The sequence below is a fragment of the Petaurus breviceps genome, unplaced genomic scaffold, assembly GCF_028583685.1.
Source record: "Petaurus breviceps papuanus isolate PSGF00001 unplaced genomic scaffold, PetGlider_PUasm1.0 98, whole genome shotgun sequence".
NCBI lineage: Eukaryota > Metazoa > Chordata > Mammalia > Diprotodontia > Petauridae > Petaurus > Petaurus breviceps.
Window position 1 is genome coordinate 960,390 of NW_027187460.1, and position 16,642 is coordinate 977,031.

General features: G+C 43.9%; 1 protein-coding gene across 1 annotated transcript; it reads left to right on the forward strand.

Annotated features, from left to right (window-relative positions):
* The first annotated feature begins 2,784 nt into the window (after positions 1-2,784).
* LOC138156008 (ly6/PLAUR domain-containing protein 2-like) lies at positions 2,785-16,076 on the forward strand. Its single transcript, XM_069081293.1, has 3 exons — positions 2,785-3,091; positions 13,889-14,008; positions 15,173-16,076. Exons 1-3 carry the CDS (start codon positions 2,785-2,787, stop codon positions 15,370-15,372), a joined length of 627 nt encoding a protein of 208 aa, XP_068937394.1. The 3' UTR covers positions 15,373-16,076.
* The last annotated feature ends 566 nt before the right edge of the window (positions 16,077-16,642 follow it).

The window sequence follows — 16,642 nt, forward strand, 5'->3', positions numbered from 1 at the left end:
GGTTATTTTGAAGAAAGGTTTTTGTGAACCTAAAAAAGCGTTACAGAAATGTGACCTCTTCTATGCACACAGACACAGGGAGCACAAGAGGCCTCAGCCCCAGAGACACATAGATTCACACATGCACCATCATAGATACTCATGAAGAATAACACTTGGCATTTATATATTGGTAAAAGGTCTGGAGCAGCTAGGAGGCTCAGTGAATAGAGCACCGGCCCTGGAGTCAGGAGGACCTGAGTTCAAATCCCGACCTCTGACACTTAACACTTACTAGCTGTGTGACCTTGGGCAATTCACTTAACCCCAATTGCCCTGCCTTCCCCCCTCCAAAAAAAAAACCCACAACAATAAAAGGTTTGCATGAGCAGCTAGTGGTGCAGTGCATAAAGTGCCAAGCTTGGAATCAGAAAATTCAATTTCTTGAGTTCAAATCTGGTTTCAGATACTTAGCTATATGACCCGAGACAAGTCACTTAACTCTAGCTGCCTCAGTTTCCCACTCTGTAAAATGAGCTGCAGAAGGAAATGGCAAATCATTCTAGTATCTTTGCCAAGAAAACCTCAAATGGGATCATGAAGAGTCAGACACAGCTGGAAAATGACTGAACAACAACAAAAACTTTGCAGAGCACTTCACACGTATCATCTCTTTCTGCTCCTCACAAGAATAGGTCCTATTACTTCCATTTTATAGATAAGTAAATTGAGGCTCAGAAAGGTCTGACTGTGATCACACAATTAGTAAATGTTGAAGGCAGAATTTGAACTCAGGTCTATCTTGACTCCAAGCCCAACGCTCTATTCACTATGCTAAGTTGTTTTTCCAACAAAGTTCCCCAGATCTTCCAATTACTTGACCTTGGACATACAATATTTATTCAGTGTACCTATGTAGGCAGAGTCATAAATATTTACAAAAGGAAACATTCATGAGACAGAAGGACGAAAGTGGACAGAGGAATGTGGGGCTCCAGCATCTTGTCTTCACCTCGGGCCTCATAGTCCATCCAGTGAGCTGGTCCAGCAGTCCATGAGCAAAGGAGCTGCTGACCCCAAGAACGACTCAGGCAAGAAAAGAGGGTCTGATCTCAGTACCGACTATTCTAGGTTTGTTGTGAATTTGAATCATGAAAAGTCTATTGTACAGCAAGAATTCTGAGAGAAACCCACATTCCAAAAACACCACCAGTGTTAACTTTACTGTACAGTACTATTCTCTCTGTGTCTGTCTGTCTCTCTCTGTGTCTCTCTTTCTCTTCACCCCCACATCACCCTCCCTCACCCCACTCCTGCTCCTTCACTGGGCTCTCTTTGGCCCAGCCCCCCTCCCATAAAAACACCCCCAAGTAAAAGAAGAATAATGGAAGCAAAGAGACATCATTAGGCCACGGTCACCTTCAGCAGAAGCCTTAGGAAAGGAGACCTTTGCGTGCTCCAACCATGCTGGTCACTCATCCTCTCCTGTCCGTGTCTGTATTTGCTCTATCTTCTTCCACGAGCCCCACATGTGACTGGCCGAGGCCCCCGTGTTTCCTCCTCCTGCCCTTGCTTCTTTAGGTATCTGGCCTCCCATGCACCCTTGAACCATGTTCAGGCCCTCTCCCTCCACCTGCATGTGACCCCCTTCCTGCTCCCTCCCTCCTTGCCCCAGGCCCTGGGCAAATTCGAATTAAGTATCTACTTAGAGGTCTGCTGAATGGTCAGCTTAGGTAAAGGGAGAATTGTCTGTACATGTATCAATTATGTTCATTCCATTCCAATGAGGTGGCTCCGACCTGGGTTCCAGTCCCAGCTCTACCCCTAATTGGCCCCTTGAGTCCTTGGACAAGTGCCTTTCCTGATCTGGGTTTCACTTTCCTCATCTGTAAATGAGAAAGCTGGATTCTAAGGTCTCTAAGAGGCCCTAGAAGAGCCGCTGATCCTCCAGACTATGTGAGCAGCGGAATCTGGCAGACAGACCTGGTCAGCATGCTGATGTTTTCCCAGTGGTGTAGCTGATGCTTCCTGTTCCACCTCTGACCCTTTAAGAGGTATAATGCAGCAACATACCTCCCAGACCCTCCTTCCCCAGCACAGAAATTTATCCTGAGTTATAACCCCTCCCTGCCCCACATCTTTATACTTTCTTTCCTTCTTTCTTTCTTCCTTTCTTTCTCTTTCTTTCTCTCTTTCTTTTATCTCTCTCTCTCTCCCTCTCTATCTCTCTCTCTCCTGCTCACCCCCTTTGAACACTGCATTGTACTGCCCTTACGCCATGTAAGGTACCTCTACCCCCATAGCTGCTCTACTGCCCTTCACCCCACATTTTTCTGACCACGTATCCTCACCTGTCCCAACCAGTTCTCCCCAGTGACATGCAGATGCTCACCCAACTGGATCTGGCAGCCTCCGGCCCCACTGCATACCTAAGCTCAGGATCGTTCAGCAGGAAGAGAGCAGGGCCTGGGGGCTCAGCCCACCAACTGTACTGTACCTATGTAATCCTGAGCAAGTCACTTTGGGTCTCAGTTTCCTTCTCTGTAGAATGAGGAGGGTGGGATTAAATGACTGCTTTAGTCCATTCTGGCCCTCAGTGAATGATCCTCGGAGACCAGGAAGTACACACACACTCTCACCCTCTTTCTTTCCCCAGTGATTCCCAACCGCCCCCCCGCCCCCCGCCCCCAGCCCTCCCTGCTCCTAGCGCTCCTCCACCCCAGCCCGTCTGCATTCTCGTGCCCCCTCCCTCACCACCTCTGCTTCCCCCGTCCCCTCACCCCAAAACTCCTCCCAGGCTTCTCCATGCCTGACTGCTCCTCTTACCTCTCGGCGCTCCTTCACCTTCCTCCGCACTCGAGACCCCGCCCAGCCCACACCCCACCGGGCCGCTACTTACCTGCTGCTCTCCCAGGAACTCTTCCAAGCTTCCCAGGTCGTCACGCTCGCTCTCCCCTCCTCGCTCCCCGAGAGTTCTGCCCCTCTGCCCCACTCAATCTCGCCTTCCCCGAATACACTCCGGACACCCCGGCCCCCGCCCCGGCTTCCTTGTGCACCATGCCCAAGCCTGTCCTGGCTGCCCTCCTACTGGCTGCGGCCGCCCTGCCCCTAGGTGAGTAGGACCCCCAGGACCGCCGCCAGGAGAGGTAGGGACGGGGCGGGCACCAGGAGTGACTGGGAGTCCTTAGAAAGTCCGCCTAATCCTCTCCAGCTGTGTGCCAGCCCCGCGGAGGTGGGGAGGGAAGAGCTAGGAGACCCCCGGCTGCCAAAGATCGTGGCACTGACCGGCCGGAGGGCGGGACGGGGAGATGACCCTCCTGGGCAGGAGCAGCCTAGTTCCCACCGGCTAACTAACTGGTTTTCTTCTAACAGTCCGGGAGCTTGTGTGTCAGTTTTCAGGAAGGACTTTCTAGCACTCTGAACTGTCCCATTGTGGAGTAATGTCTGGAAAGGAAATGAACTTCCAGTTACTCGGTGATACGGGAAGAGGGGATGCAGTGTCCGGCAGGGGACTGAGAGTTCAACTACCCTGCCATCCACTCAGCAATACTGGGGTTCTTGCAGCCTAAAATTCTCAACCTCCGGGATTACAGGAGTCTCAGGATCAGCCATTCAATCCCCATCCTAGACCGCCCCGCCCCTTTCCACCAGGTTGAAAGGAGCTGAGATGAGAAGACAGGGACAGCCGTCCCTCAAGGTGACTTCCAGTTAGGGGAAAGATTGACAGGCTGAGGATTGAGTATTAAACCTTCCTTTGGCAGAGTTCCAATATGGGATGGGGAGCCTTCACTAGTTTTCTGCAGCCCCGGACCCTCCTGACACCCAAGCATGTCCAGACCTTGGGCATATATGTGCAACAAATATGCAACTTAATATTTTAATTGCTCTGTCTAAAGATTTCGTCCTCTATGTTATCTTCATTTAGGCTGGAAGCCCCCGAGGCCCTGAGGAATAGGTCAAAGTCAGCAGGAAGTGACCCTAGAGTACAGGCAACTCAATCACTTAGACTACAAATTAATTTGTAGATTAGCAGGATTCCTTTGATAACAAACTCAAAAACATTTCCCACTTAGGAGCAAGGACGGGCCCGTGTGTTGGCATGTACTGACCCACCCACATTCCCAGTAGTGATTCAAAGCAAGTTTGTATGTGAAGTTATTTTAAAAGCACAATCCGGGGGGGGGGGGGGGGGGGGGGGAGGCAGGGGAACAAGGACAGGCTGCCAAATGTTAGTGTAAGGACTCAGGGTCCTTCTGGTGTGGGGTTGCTTTTAGACCCATTACCCTCTAGGGTAAAACCTTCACTGCCTTAGGATTGACCCCTGGGAATTCTAATTATTACTTTCTTGAGGTCCTTGGAGTGGAAATAAAGATCCGTGGATTTAGGAATAAGTAACAGCTCAATAATCTCTAAGGTTCCTTCCAGTTCTAACATTTTGTGTTCTAGGTCTCCTTCCAGCTCTAACATTCTATGTTTTAAGACTCCTTCCAACACATTCAGTGTTCCAAACCTCCTTCACAATGATATTCTAAACTATGTCCTAAGTGAGAACCCATCCAGCTCAATTATTCTGTGCTCTAAGATACATCCACCTCTAATATTTTATGTTCTAAAGCTCTTCCAAATTGGATGTTTAACTTTCTTTGTTCTAAGGTGCTTCTCATATCTAATGTTCTAATATATCTTCCATCCTTTACAGATTACATTAAGAGTTTCTAATATTTTTAGTGTCCAGAATTTCTTTGGCAGTCCGGTGAAATGTATGGACTCCTCAGAATATTGCTTTTAAATTCATAAAATACAGAGGATTAATAAGAAAACAAATTATATTGAATTATGGTTATCAAAATATTTTTTAAAAGGTTCACAGAATCCAGGGTAAGAACCCCTGGTTATGATATATTCTGATTTTAATGATTCTAAGTGGATAAATGAAGTCTCTGTGTGTGTGTGTGTGTGTGTGCATATGTATCTGTGTGTGTTGGGGGCAGGGACAGGGTAGAAGGGCATAGCAGTGAGGGAAGCAAAAAATTAGGTTAGCAAAGAAGTAGGAGAGCAGAGGGGCAGCAGCCCCAGGGTCGTATGACCCTGGTATAGACAGAACTTTGCAGAGAAAACCTCTGATGTCATAGGTCAATTCATCTAGTCTTCCTCTACCTTCCCATACCCACTCCCCTTCTTCTTGTTTGTCCCCATTGTGGGAGAGGGGCTTGGTCTGGGTTGGAGAGATGATTTACAAACAGGAAACAGAAAGCAAGACATTGCAAAATATTAGTGAACTGCCAAAGTGAGGGTCTTTAGGACTCGGAGAGTTGGGAAATTAGGGAAGACTTCCTGGTGGTGGTATGATTTGAGCCGTTCCTTTGTAAGGGGATAGAATTTTAGAGTTGAAAAAGAACTCAGAGATAATCTTGCCCAACCAACCCCTCTCCATTATACAAATGGGGTCCTAGAGAGGTCGAATGGCCTGTCCCACAACAAGGCAAAGGCACTGAGTCACAAAGCCACATTGGAACCCAGGTCTTTGAATTTCAAGCCCAGGACTCTTTCTGCTGTATCACATAGTCTGTGTGAGTTTTTCTGTCAGAGCTGAAGGGGGCAAACTCTCCCCACATATGCAGGGGCAGCAGTAGAGGCCTGCCCTCGGCCCCTAAACTTGGGACAGAGCTTTGAATCCTAGTGTGAAGTACCTGACTAGGCTTGGACATCAGGACTTGAGCCCATGTCTCCCAGGGACACCCCCTGCCTCAAGCTGTTTGGTTCTATCCCTGGGGACTGGTCCATGGAGTCAATGTAAGGAATTGCAACATAGTCATTAACCTTCCTTCAACTGGGATTCTAAGGAACATCAAGCCCAGAACAGGACAGAAAAAACCAGGACTAGAAATGGACTCCTGCCCAAAGTCTTCCTGGTCTCTAAGACTTGTTAACCAAGACTTGAGCAAAGGACTCAAGCACTCATGGGAACTCAGCAATTCCTGGGCAGAAGAGCTAAGCCCATGATTACCAAGTGCTATCTCTGGCATATACCCTGGGGCAACTAGGTGGCTCAGTGGATAGAACACTGGGCCTGGAGTCAGGAAGACCTGAGTTCAAATCTGGCCTCAGATATGTACTAGCTGTGAGATCCTGGTCAAGTCACTTAACCTCTATTTTCCTTAATCCACTGGAGGAGAAGAAATGACAAATAATTTCAGTCTCTGTGGAGTATGGACAGCATGGTCCACAGGGTCTCATGAAGAGCTGGGCATGACTGAATAACAACAAAGTCCCTGGCATACTCCCAGAGTTCCTTTATAATCATTACCTTCCATCTTCTCTGTTTATCCCAATCCTTTTTGGAACAAGACCAGTCCTGGGTGGTGTACAGAAAGTACCAGTACTCTTTTTCCTGAGCTCAAATACGGCTTCAGATACTTACTAGCAGTGTGTGACCCTGGGCAAGTCACTTAACCCTGTTTGCCTCAGTTTCCTCATCTGTTAGATGATCTGGAGAAGGAAATGGCAAACTACTTTAGTATTTTTGCCAAGAAAACCCCCAAAACTGGGATTACAAAGAGTCAGGTACAATTGAAAAAAATTTTAAAGCCCTATATAAATCTATTTCTGTTATTATTGAAACTTTTTCAACCAATGAAGTTCTGGATAAGTCCTGGAGAGCTGCCTGAGGCACTGAGAGGTTGAATAATTTTATCCAAGGTCACATAATTAATATGTGTCTGAGGGGGAATTTGAATTCAGGTCTTCCAGACTCTATGGCCAACTCTCTCCATTACCCATTCCCATATCTGTCCATTACCATACTGCCCTCAATCCTGTCCCTTTTCAAATGGTAATAGTTATGAGAACCACAATTTTATAGGGCTTGGATATATAAAAAGTATTTTCTCTACAACCTTATGAGGGAGATGGTACAGGTGTTATGTTCATTTTGCAGATGAGGAGACTGAGACTCTGAAAGACTTGTTACTGTTAGTTATGGCTATTAACTAGTAAAGCTGGTATCAGAACCCAGGTCTCATGATTCTATTACCTCCTTCAGAAAGCCTTCCCAGACCACACCAATACAGGTTAATTGTTTTCTTTTCCCTACTGACTTCCCAAACCTGGGGACTCAGAGGTATTGTAATCTGTCTTCTTAGGTGATTTTTTTTCTATAGCCAGACAAGGAACTCTTGGAAGGCCAAGCTCAGATTTCTTCTTCCTTGTATCTTCCCCATATGAGCAAAGAACCCACAACAGTGGGGAATGCTGATTATATAAATTTTGAATGAACCAGAGGCCATTTGGGGAAGAGGAAAGACCCCCTAGCTTAAGGCCTCAGAAGGGGAGGTCAAATCCTGGCTCAGCTCGTGACTTTGTGACTGGACAAGTCACTTCCTCTTTCTGTGATATGATTCCCACATTCAGTCCGGGAAGCCAGATTTTAGGACAACTCCTTAGCAGTTCAATCCCATTCAGAAAAGGTCAGGCCAGGGAAATGAAAGGAGGCAGCCATGTCAAGGGAGGACCAGTGGAAATGGGAACGTTTACCATGGAGAAGACTTGGGCTTGAGCTGACCACAGATATCTGAAGGACTGTCATTGAACAGAGACCAGACTTGTTCAGATGACAGGGTGAGGACCAATGTCATGAAATTACAGGTAGGAGCTTTTGGTTCAATGGGAGGAAAAAACTTTCTAATAATTGAAGCTGTCCTACAATAGAATAGACTGACTGAGATAGAGAGCAGTTCTCATTCCTGGAGGGTAAACTCTTCACTAAGAGGGACGGTTCATTTATTACTTTTGTATCCCTAGTACATAATCCAGTGCCTGGCAATTTATTTGTGGTTGTCCAATCGTTTTTCAGTCACATCCAACTCTTCATGACCCCATTTGGGGTTTTCTTGGCAAAGGTACTAACTAGAGTGATTTTCCATTTCCTTCTCCAACTCATTTTACAGATGAGGAAACTGAGGCAAACAGGGTTAAGTGACTTGCCCGGAGTCACACAGCTAGTAAGTGTCTGAGGCCAGATTTGAACTTATGAACACAAATCTTCCTGATTTGATTCCAAGCCCCGTGCTCTATCTGCTATGCCATCTAACTGCCCCATGTGGCGATTTATAGGTGCTTGCTAATTGATTAACTGAAGCTAAAGTAACCTGGTGTAGTTAAAGTGTTGCAGAAAGGATTCTTGCTCAGGGATTGAATTGCATGTTGCTCAGTATATTTTCCTGGAAGTTAACACAATTGTTATTCTTTTTTGATGCATGATTGCTTTAGGAATCAAGGGAAGGAAAAGCATAGAGATAAGAATGTCCAGTGCAGTGTAAGCATTCATCAAATGTATAAGGGATGCATACTTAAAAAAAAAAACCTAAAGTAGACCTTTTCTTCATTGCTAAAAGAAGAAGCATTCTTGGCTTGTTGTGATATCATTTTAAGATAGCATGAAAATTAAAACAGGGAGGCTGGAACTAACTTGGTCTGGGCATGAGCATTTACACCTCAGGAATAGGGAAAGCTGGAAATCATCACTTGATTTGTTGCTGTGTTGATCATTTACCAGGGGTGGAGAACATGGCCTTCTAGGTCCTCAACTGCTGCCTTTTGACTGAATCCAAGTTTTATAGAACAAATCTTTTTATTAAGGGGATTTGTTCTATGACGTTTGGATTCAGTCAGAGGGAATGAACTTGAGGACCTAGAGGGCCGCATATGACCTCGAGGGTGCAGGTCCCCCACCCCTGGCTTTAGACTTAAAGCGATGGAAAAAGATGCCAATAATGCAATAAGTATGTTGTACATTCTTTCTTTTTCGGAGAACTGATTGTTAAACATTTACTAGCACACTCCTGCTTCTGGTTCGGATTCTTTTGTTCTTTCGAGGCTTGGGTTTCTTATCCATACAAGGTAGACCAAATGATCTCAGAGGTCCCATTAGGCTCTGACTATAATATGGGGAAAAAGAAATTGGTTTTGTCAGAGCTGGGGCATCTAGTCAGGCATAAAAGAACTTGACCAGCAGGGGGCAGACAATCCTGCCTGGTGGCTGGATCAGATAAGCAAATTAAATTTGTGGAGCCACTGGTTTCAATTCAGCACTCAGCACCTGCTCTGGGTACATCACTGAGCAAGGCCATGGGCATTCGAAGACAGAAATTAAATAGCCCCCACCCTCAAAGAGATTATAGTGGAAAATTAGGGGTGAGAGGAGGAGGAAAGGGAATTCTGTGGGCTAGAAAGGGACTTCCTTCAGGTCCCCCAGACTCTTGACAGGCATCATGGCACCAGGCAGAGTACAGAGGAGGCTGGAGAAACTCTCTGTCCTTCTTGACCTTACGTTCAAGACCTCATAGACCTCTTAGACTGAAGGACTCTTAGAACATATAAAGCTAGAGCTAGAAATGACCTTGGCGACCATCTATTCCTAGAAAGGAAGTGACGTCCATGAGGTTACACAGGGATCCAATGACTAGAATGCTAATCTCCTCTTTCCCTTGTTTCTAAAATGCACCCTCCACTCCAGTTAGATTTGTTTGAAAAGAGAACTGGATTTGGAGTTTTTATGATCTTGGGCCATCATGTTCTCCTCTCTGGACCTCAGTTTCCTCCTCTGTAAAATGGGTTAGTTGCACTAGATGGTCTCTAGGGTCTCATCTGTCCCTAAATCCTGATACTTATACATGCACCACTGCCTAGGCTGTTCCCCTCCCTGAAAGACTTTCCCTTTTTCTTTCTCTGATACTAATCTCCCCATCCTTTGAGGCCCAGCTCTGGTCCCACTCTACATCTTCTCTCATCTTCCTCAGCTGTCTCTAGTCCAAGCTGATCTCTCCCTCCATTAGCAGCTGAACTACACCATCTCCTGTGTATCAGGTCCTATCTCCCTCATGGAATTCTCCCCAGGGACAAGGTCCTATCCTTTTCCTCCTTCTGTCTCCACCTACCATGCATCAGAACTCAGGCCAAACAAGACAAATGTTTCAGTTCAGTTCAGCAAATATAGCGATTAAATGGGCATCATTCTTGTGAGTATAGACTAAAAAAAAGTAAGCCTGCCCTTTCTGAAGAGATGGGGACTGATAAAGATCAGAATCAAAGCCTATAAGCTAATGGAGAATTCAGGTAGAGTCTGGATATGTCCAGCACCTTAGAAACTACTCCTTGGGAGTCTTAGGGATCTTAGGAGAAAATGGATCAGAGTCCAGTTCCAAGCTAGAAATGAGACTAAAGAAGATGAATGTTGGGAAAACTGGAAAGCAGTCTGACAGAAACTAGGTATAGACCAATATCTTTTTTTTTCTTTTTGGAGGGCAATTGGGGTTGTGACTTGCCCAAAGTCACATGGCTAGTAAGTGTGTCAAGTGTCTGAGGCCAGATTTGAAATCAGGTCCTCCCAAGTCCAGGGCCGGTGCTCTATTCATTGTGCCTCCTAGCCGCGCCTATAGACCAATATCTTACACCATTTACCAAGATAAGGTCCAAGTGGATACATGACCCAGACAAAAAGGGAGATATTATAATTAAAAGAACATGGAACATATTACTTATCAGATTTATGAATAAGAGAAGAATTTATGAATAAACAAGAGACAGAGAGCATTGTGGGGTATAAAATGGATATTTTTTATTACATTAAATTAAAAAGTTTTGTACAAATAAAATCAATGTAGCCAAGATTAGAAGGAAAACAGAAAATTGAGAAAAAAATTATAGACAGTTTCTCAGATTAAGATCTCAAATATATAGAGGACTGAGTCAAATGTATAAGAATATGAGTTATTTCCCCAATTGATAAATGGTCAAAGGATATGAACAGGCAATTCTTGGAAGAAAAACTCAGATATATATATAGGTATAGATAGATAGACAGATATACATAATCATATGAAAAAATGCTCTAAATCATTATTCATGAGAAAAATGCAAATTAAAACAACTTTGAGGTACCATCTCACACATATCAGCTTGGTTGAAATGTTAGAAGGGAAAAATGACAAAAGCTGAAGGGACTGTGAAAAAAATGGGACACCAATACATTGTTGGTAGGATTGTAAACTGATTCAACCATTTTGCAGAGCAATATGGAACTATGCCCAAAGAGTTATAAAGCTCTGTATATCCTTTGATCCACTACTTAGGTCTGTTTCCTAAGGTGATGAAGGGAAAAGGAAAAGAACATATATGTTCTAAAATATTTGTAATAGCTCTTTGTTGTGGTGGCAAAGAACTAGAAATTGAGAGAATGCCCATCAATTGTGGAACGTCTTACTATGATTATAATGGAATACTGCTGTTCTGTAAGAAATGATGAACTGGGTGACTTTAGAAAAACACAGAAAGACTTGCATGAAATAATGAAGAGTAAAATGAACAGTACCAAGAGAACATTGAATACAGTAACAGCAATAATATTCGAAGAGTAACTATGAATGGCTAAGCTATTCTGAATAATATGAATATTCAAATCAACTACAAAGGACCTATGAAGAAAGATGCTATCCATCTCCAAAAAAGGAACTGATGTATGTATTATAGAGTATCATATACATACATATGTATATATGTACATATGTATGTGTGTACATACATATGGATGTGTATATATACATGCATACATATAAACACACGTGTGTATATATGTTTATAAAATTTGTGTCAAATGCTAGCCTCCTCTAGTGTGGGGGTTGGGAGGTGGGAGGGTAATAACTCAGAACTCAAAATGTAGGCAAAAATAAATTGAATAAATATTAAATAAAAAAGAAGATGCATTACCATCTGCTTTGCTGCTGCACCCTAAGGACCACAAGACCTTCCCATCTGCCCCGCAGCTGAACCCTCCTGTAGGTATTGTTTCCCTTTATTAAAATGGAGTTCCTTTAGATAATAACAGAACAACTTCTAGCATTCTATGGTGCTTGCTATGTGCCAGGCATTGTGCTAAGTGCTTTACAGTTATTATCTCATTTTATTCTCACAACAATCCTGGGAGGAAGGTGCTATTATTCTCCCCATTTTACAGATAAAGAAAATGAGGCTGAGGGAGGCTAAGTGACTGGTTGGGGTCACATAGCCAGTAAGTATCTGAGGCTGGATTTGGACTCAGATCTTCCCACCTGCAGGTACTTTATCTTCTTTCTTGTTTAGGTTTTGTTTTGGAATCTCCATTGCTTAGCATATAATAAGTATTTTTACATTCAGGAAAGTTAAAAAATTATAGATTTAGACCTCTAAGGGAACTAAAACATAATCTAATATGATTTCTTCTTTAACAAATAAGTAAACTGAAGCCCAAAAAGGTTAACTGTCTTGCCCCAGGTCATTAGGATAGTAGGTAAAAGACCTTGGGTTCAAAATCAGTTCTTCTGTAGAGGGTCCTCAAACACTGAGAAAGACCCAGACTAGACAAAGAGACCTTGCGGGAAGGAATGAAATCCCTGGAGGCTGGTCTGGAATTGAAGAGAGGTCAAGGGTCTAAAGTCTGTCCCTGTTCTGGGAGCCTCTTCTACATAAGCCCTCAGTCTCTGTTAGTGCCACAATCCCAGGCTCCAGAGGCATCTTGTGGATGAGAATTAATTTTCCAAAATTTGCTTCACCTTCTACAGTTTCATTTTGTTTTGTTTAAAGCAATTGGGGTTAAGTAACTTGCTCAAGGTTACATGGCCAGTTTTTTGTGTGTGTGAGTATTAAGTATCTGAGGCCAGAACCAATCCCGAGTACTCCCGACTCCGGGGCCAGAGCTCTTACTCACTGCGCCACCTAGTCACCCCTACAGTTTTTTTTTTTTATTTTTAACATTCTTTTTTTTATCTTGAGTTCCAAATTCTCTCCTTCCCTCCATCCTCTCCCCTCTCCATTGGAGAAGCAAGCAATGTGATTCACATTATACATGTGAAGTCATGCAAAATGTATTTCCATATTAGCTATGTTGCCAAAGAAGAAGAAAAATAAAGAAACATATATATGTGTGTATATGTGTATACACACGTGTGTGTATATATGTATATTTCTATCTGCACTCAGAATCCTTCAGTTTTCTGTCTGGAGGTGAACAGCATTTTTTTTTTCATTTTGGAATTGTTATGGATCACTTTATTGATCAGAGTAACTAAGTCTTTCACAGTCTATTCTTAGAGTATTATTGTTACTGTGTACAATGTTTTCCCGGTTCTACTCACTTCACTTTGCATCAGTTCATAGTCTTCCTAGGTTTTTTGGAAGCCATCCCCTTTGTCATTTCTTACATGATAGTATTCCCTCACAATAATATACCACAACTTGTTCAGCCATTCCCCAGCTAACAGGTATCCCCTTAATTTCTAATCCTTTGCCACCACAAAAAGAGCTTCTATAAACATTTTTTACATATAGGTCCTTTTCCCTTGTCCTTGATCTCTTTGGGGAATAAATTTAGTAGCAATATTGTTGGGTCACACAGCTCTATAACCCCTTGGCTATGTCATTTCACTTCTCTAGACCTTAGTGCCCTGTGTGTAATGAGGAGGTTGGATGCTATGACCTCTGAGACCATTCAGTTCCAAGTCTGTGGTCCAAGGATGTGTTTTAGGATGAAAGATTTAGGGCCCAGAGGGATTCTAGAGGCCAGTGAGTCTAACCCTGTCATTTTACCAGTGAGAAATCCAAGGCACACAGTGTGTTCCTCAAGGTCACATAACTAGTTAGTGCCTGTGGTGGGATTTGAACTTATATAGAGCACAGCATCCGTGCTCCCTCTTCTTGTCTCTGTGCCTGAGTCTGGGGTTCTGTGCCTCTCTCAATGCCTGTATTTCTGTGTATCTCTGTCTCTCTGGGTTTATGTTTCTGTATCTGTCTGTGTCTGTGTTCGTGTGTTTGTGTGTGTGTGTGTGTGTGTGTGTGTGTGTGTACAGGTATGTGTACTGAGAATGCCTCTGCATTGCAGGTAGTTCCCTGAGCTGCTTCTCCTGCTCCAAACCCACAGCCTTGTCTCTCTGCGCGGATGTAGCCAACTGTTCAGCTGCAGAGGGATGGTGTAAAACCACAATGCTGTCTTTGCAATCAGGTAAGGCCAAGAGATAGCTAGGAAGATCCAAGGGCCTCTGAAGGCAAGGGAAAATTAAAGCACTGGGTCTGAGGGGCCTTACTCTGAGGGACAGAGCCGCCAGTGATTGGAGCCTCCTGGTCATTTTATAAACAGCCAGTTCTCAGTTTTCTGTTTGCAAATTCACTAACCAAATCTCCAAGCAGTCATGTGAGTAGGGACTGTTTCATTATATTTGTGTACTTAGAAGCCTTGTGTAGCACCCAGAGCATTACTAGTTGCTTAATAAATGGTTGTTGATTGATTGATCTCTAAGGAGATTTCCAGACCTAAATCTGAGACTCTAAGCTGTTAGGTCATAGGTTTAAACCTGTAGTGGACCTCAAGAGAGGGAGAGTGAAGGTACCGGGAGCCAGATTGCAGTTCATATGTTCATAGAACAGTAGTCATTCGATGACTTATTTTATTGATGGAGGGACCTGAGACCTAGAGGGGGGCCATGACCTGAACAAGGTCATACAGCAAGACAGAAATATTATCAAGAAGAGAACCCTAGATCTCCTAATTCCTAGTCCTAATTCCTGTTTTTCTTCTCTTTTCCCCATGCCCCCACTTCAATATAAGAAAGAACTTTTCAACAATGAGAGCTGTTCCCCCATGGGATAGGGTACCTTAGAAAGCAGTAAGCTCCCCATCACTTTAGGTATTCTGGCAGAATCAGGCTACCTCCTTGTGAAGTATATATGCCCTGCTAAGGAAGACAAGACGATTTTAAAAGTCCATGCTAAAACTGAGATCTAGAATTCCCTGTGTTAGCATGAATGGCTATAAGAAAAAATAAGAGGCTGAAAGAAGGAATGGAGGGAGGAATAAATCTGAAGTTTGGGGATCCTGGACAAATCACTTCCTCTCTCTGTGCTTCAGTGTCTTTATCTGTAAAATGAGGAAGTCAGACTAGATGACCCCCTAAGGCCCCTTTCTGTTCCTCTGTGTGTGTGTGTGTGTGTGTGTGTGTGTGTGTGTGTGTGTTTGTGTCTGTGAAGCCAGGATCTTTTGGTTATTATGGCTCTGGATATCTGTGGTATTATTCGTGCCACAGAAGTTAGGAATATAAAAGTCTAGTTGAAAGCAGCAAAAGATGTACTGGGACCTTATCTCACTCTTCTCCCCTCTGGGATTTTTCAGGTTATCCCTTCATGCATGAGAAGACGGTTCAGCGAGGGTGCGTGGCCTCCTGTGTCCCCACAGATCCTGATGCCATTGGAGAATCTCAGCCCATATTTTGTTGCAACACTGACCTCTGTGTTGACAATAGTGCCCTGGTGCCTCAAGGGTCTGGTCTTATCCTGACTGGATTCCTGTCTGCCCTGCTTAGTGCTGGCTGATGAGGGTAGAGGAGGTCAGGGTCAGACTGCTGCCCACTTTAAATAATCCCTTGTCCATCCCTGAAAGCCTGAATTTAGGGATTTATACCAGCTGCCTGAGGCGAAGGCACCAGCTCATGGTGGGGGGAGGGAAGGGAGGGATGGAAGGAAAGGGAGATCTGGCCCTTTCCTGGATGCTCTGGACTGCCCTGCCAGAAAGACACGGCCCCTTTCCTCACAGGAAGCCTAGTCAGGAAGCAACCAGTCCGAGGGGAAGACAAGGCATCTACCCTGGGGGAACCTCTGGTTTGAGGGAGAAACATTGCTTCTGTTGTCAGGAAAGAATGCTAGAGAGAGAGGAAATCAGTGAGATACCTGAAACTACTGAATTTCCACAAATATATTTGAATTTCGTACCTTTTACATTTGTCCAGGGAGAAAAACAAGCCCTGGCATATAGAAATATATGGGATTTTGAAATCAGCATGACTCACAATGATCCTAGTTAGTCTTTGAAATCTGAGAGCAAACAGAAGCCCAATTCAACGAGTGTGCTAATCATTCTTCCCTCCTCATGACCTTGGCAATGGCTAGGGATTGCAAGCATCTCCAGGACAGGGAAAATGCTTTTCTACTCAACTCCCAACAGAGGATCCTAATTGCTGAGAAAATAATCAGGTGGGAACTGAAAGTTAATTAATCCAGGGCTTGCATAGAAATCTGAATATAGGAACCTAGGAAAGGTATTAAAACTCTTTCACACACAATACTCCCTTGTTTGCTAGGGTTTCTTTTAGGATTAGTCAAAATATAATGCCCTCTTTGAACTTAGTGATTTAAGTTGTCTAAATAAAGAAACCTGCCTTTACTCAGTCCCTACCCTATACTCTCTTCTTCATTGGTCTGTCACAGTGCCTGAGATTTCACCATCAGAGCATTTTTACTTTGAACTCATGGTTAGAAATAACACTTGGATAGGAAATGAAATAACCAAGGTCACATGATTGGTAACTGACAGAACCAAGATTCAGAACATAGCAACACAAGGTTTTGCAGGCACAGACTCTTGCTTTTGTCTTTTTCCCCCAGCACCTGAAAAATAGTAGGCAATTAATAAATACCAATTGAACTGACCTGAACTCAAGTCTGGGTCCCCAGGCTCAAAATGCATTCTTTCTACTGTACCACAACTGCTTCCAAAGTATAAATGAGAAACTCTCAATTATAGAAGTAGCCTGGGGTAGTGTCCAGTACCCAGTATCTATTTTTTTCTCTTTCCATTTACATTTTT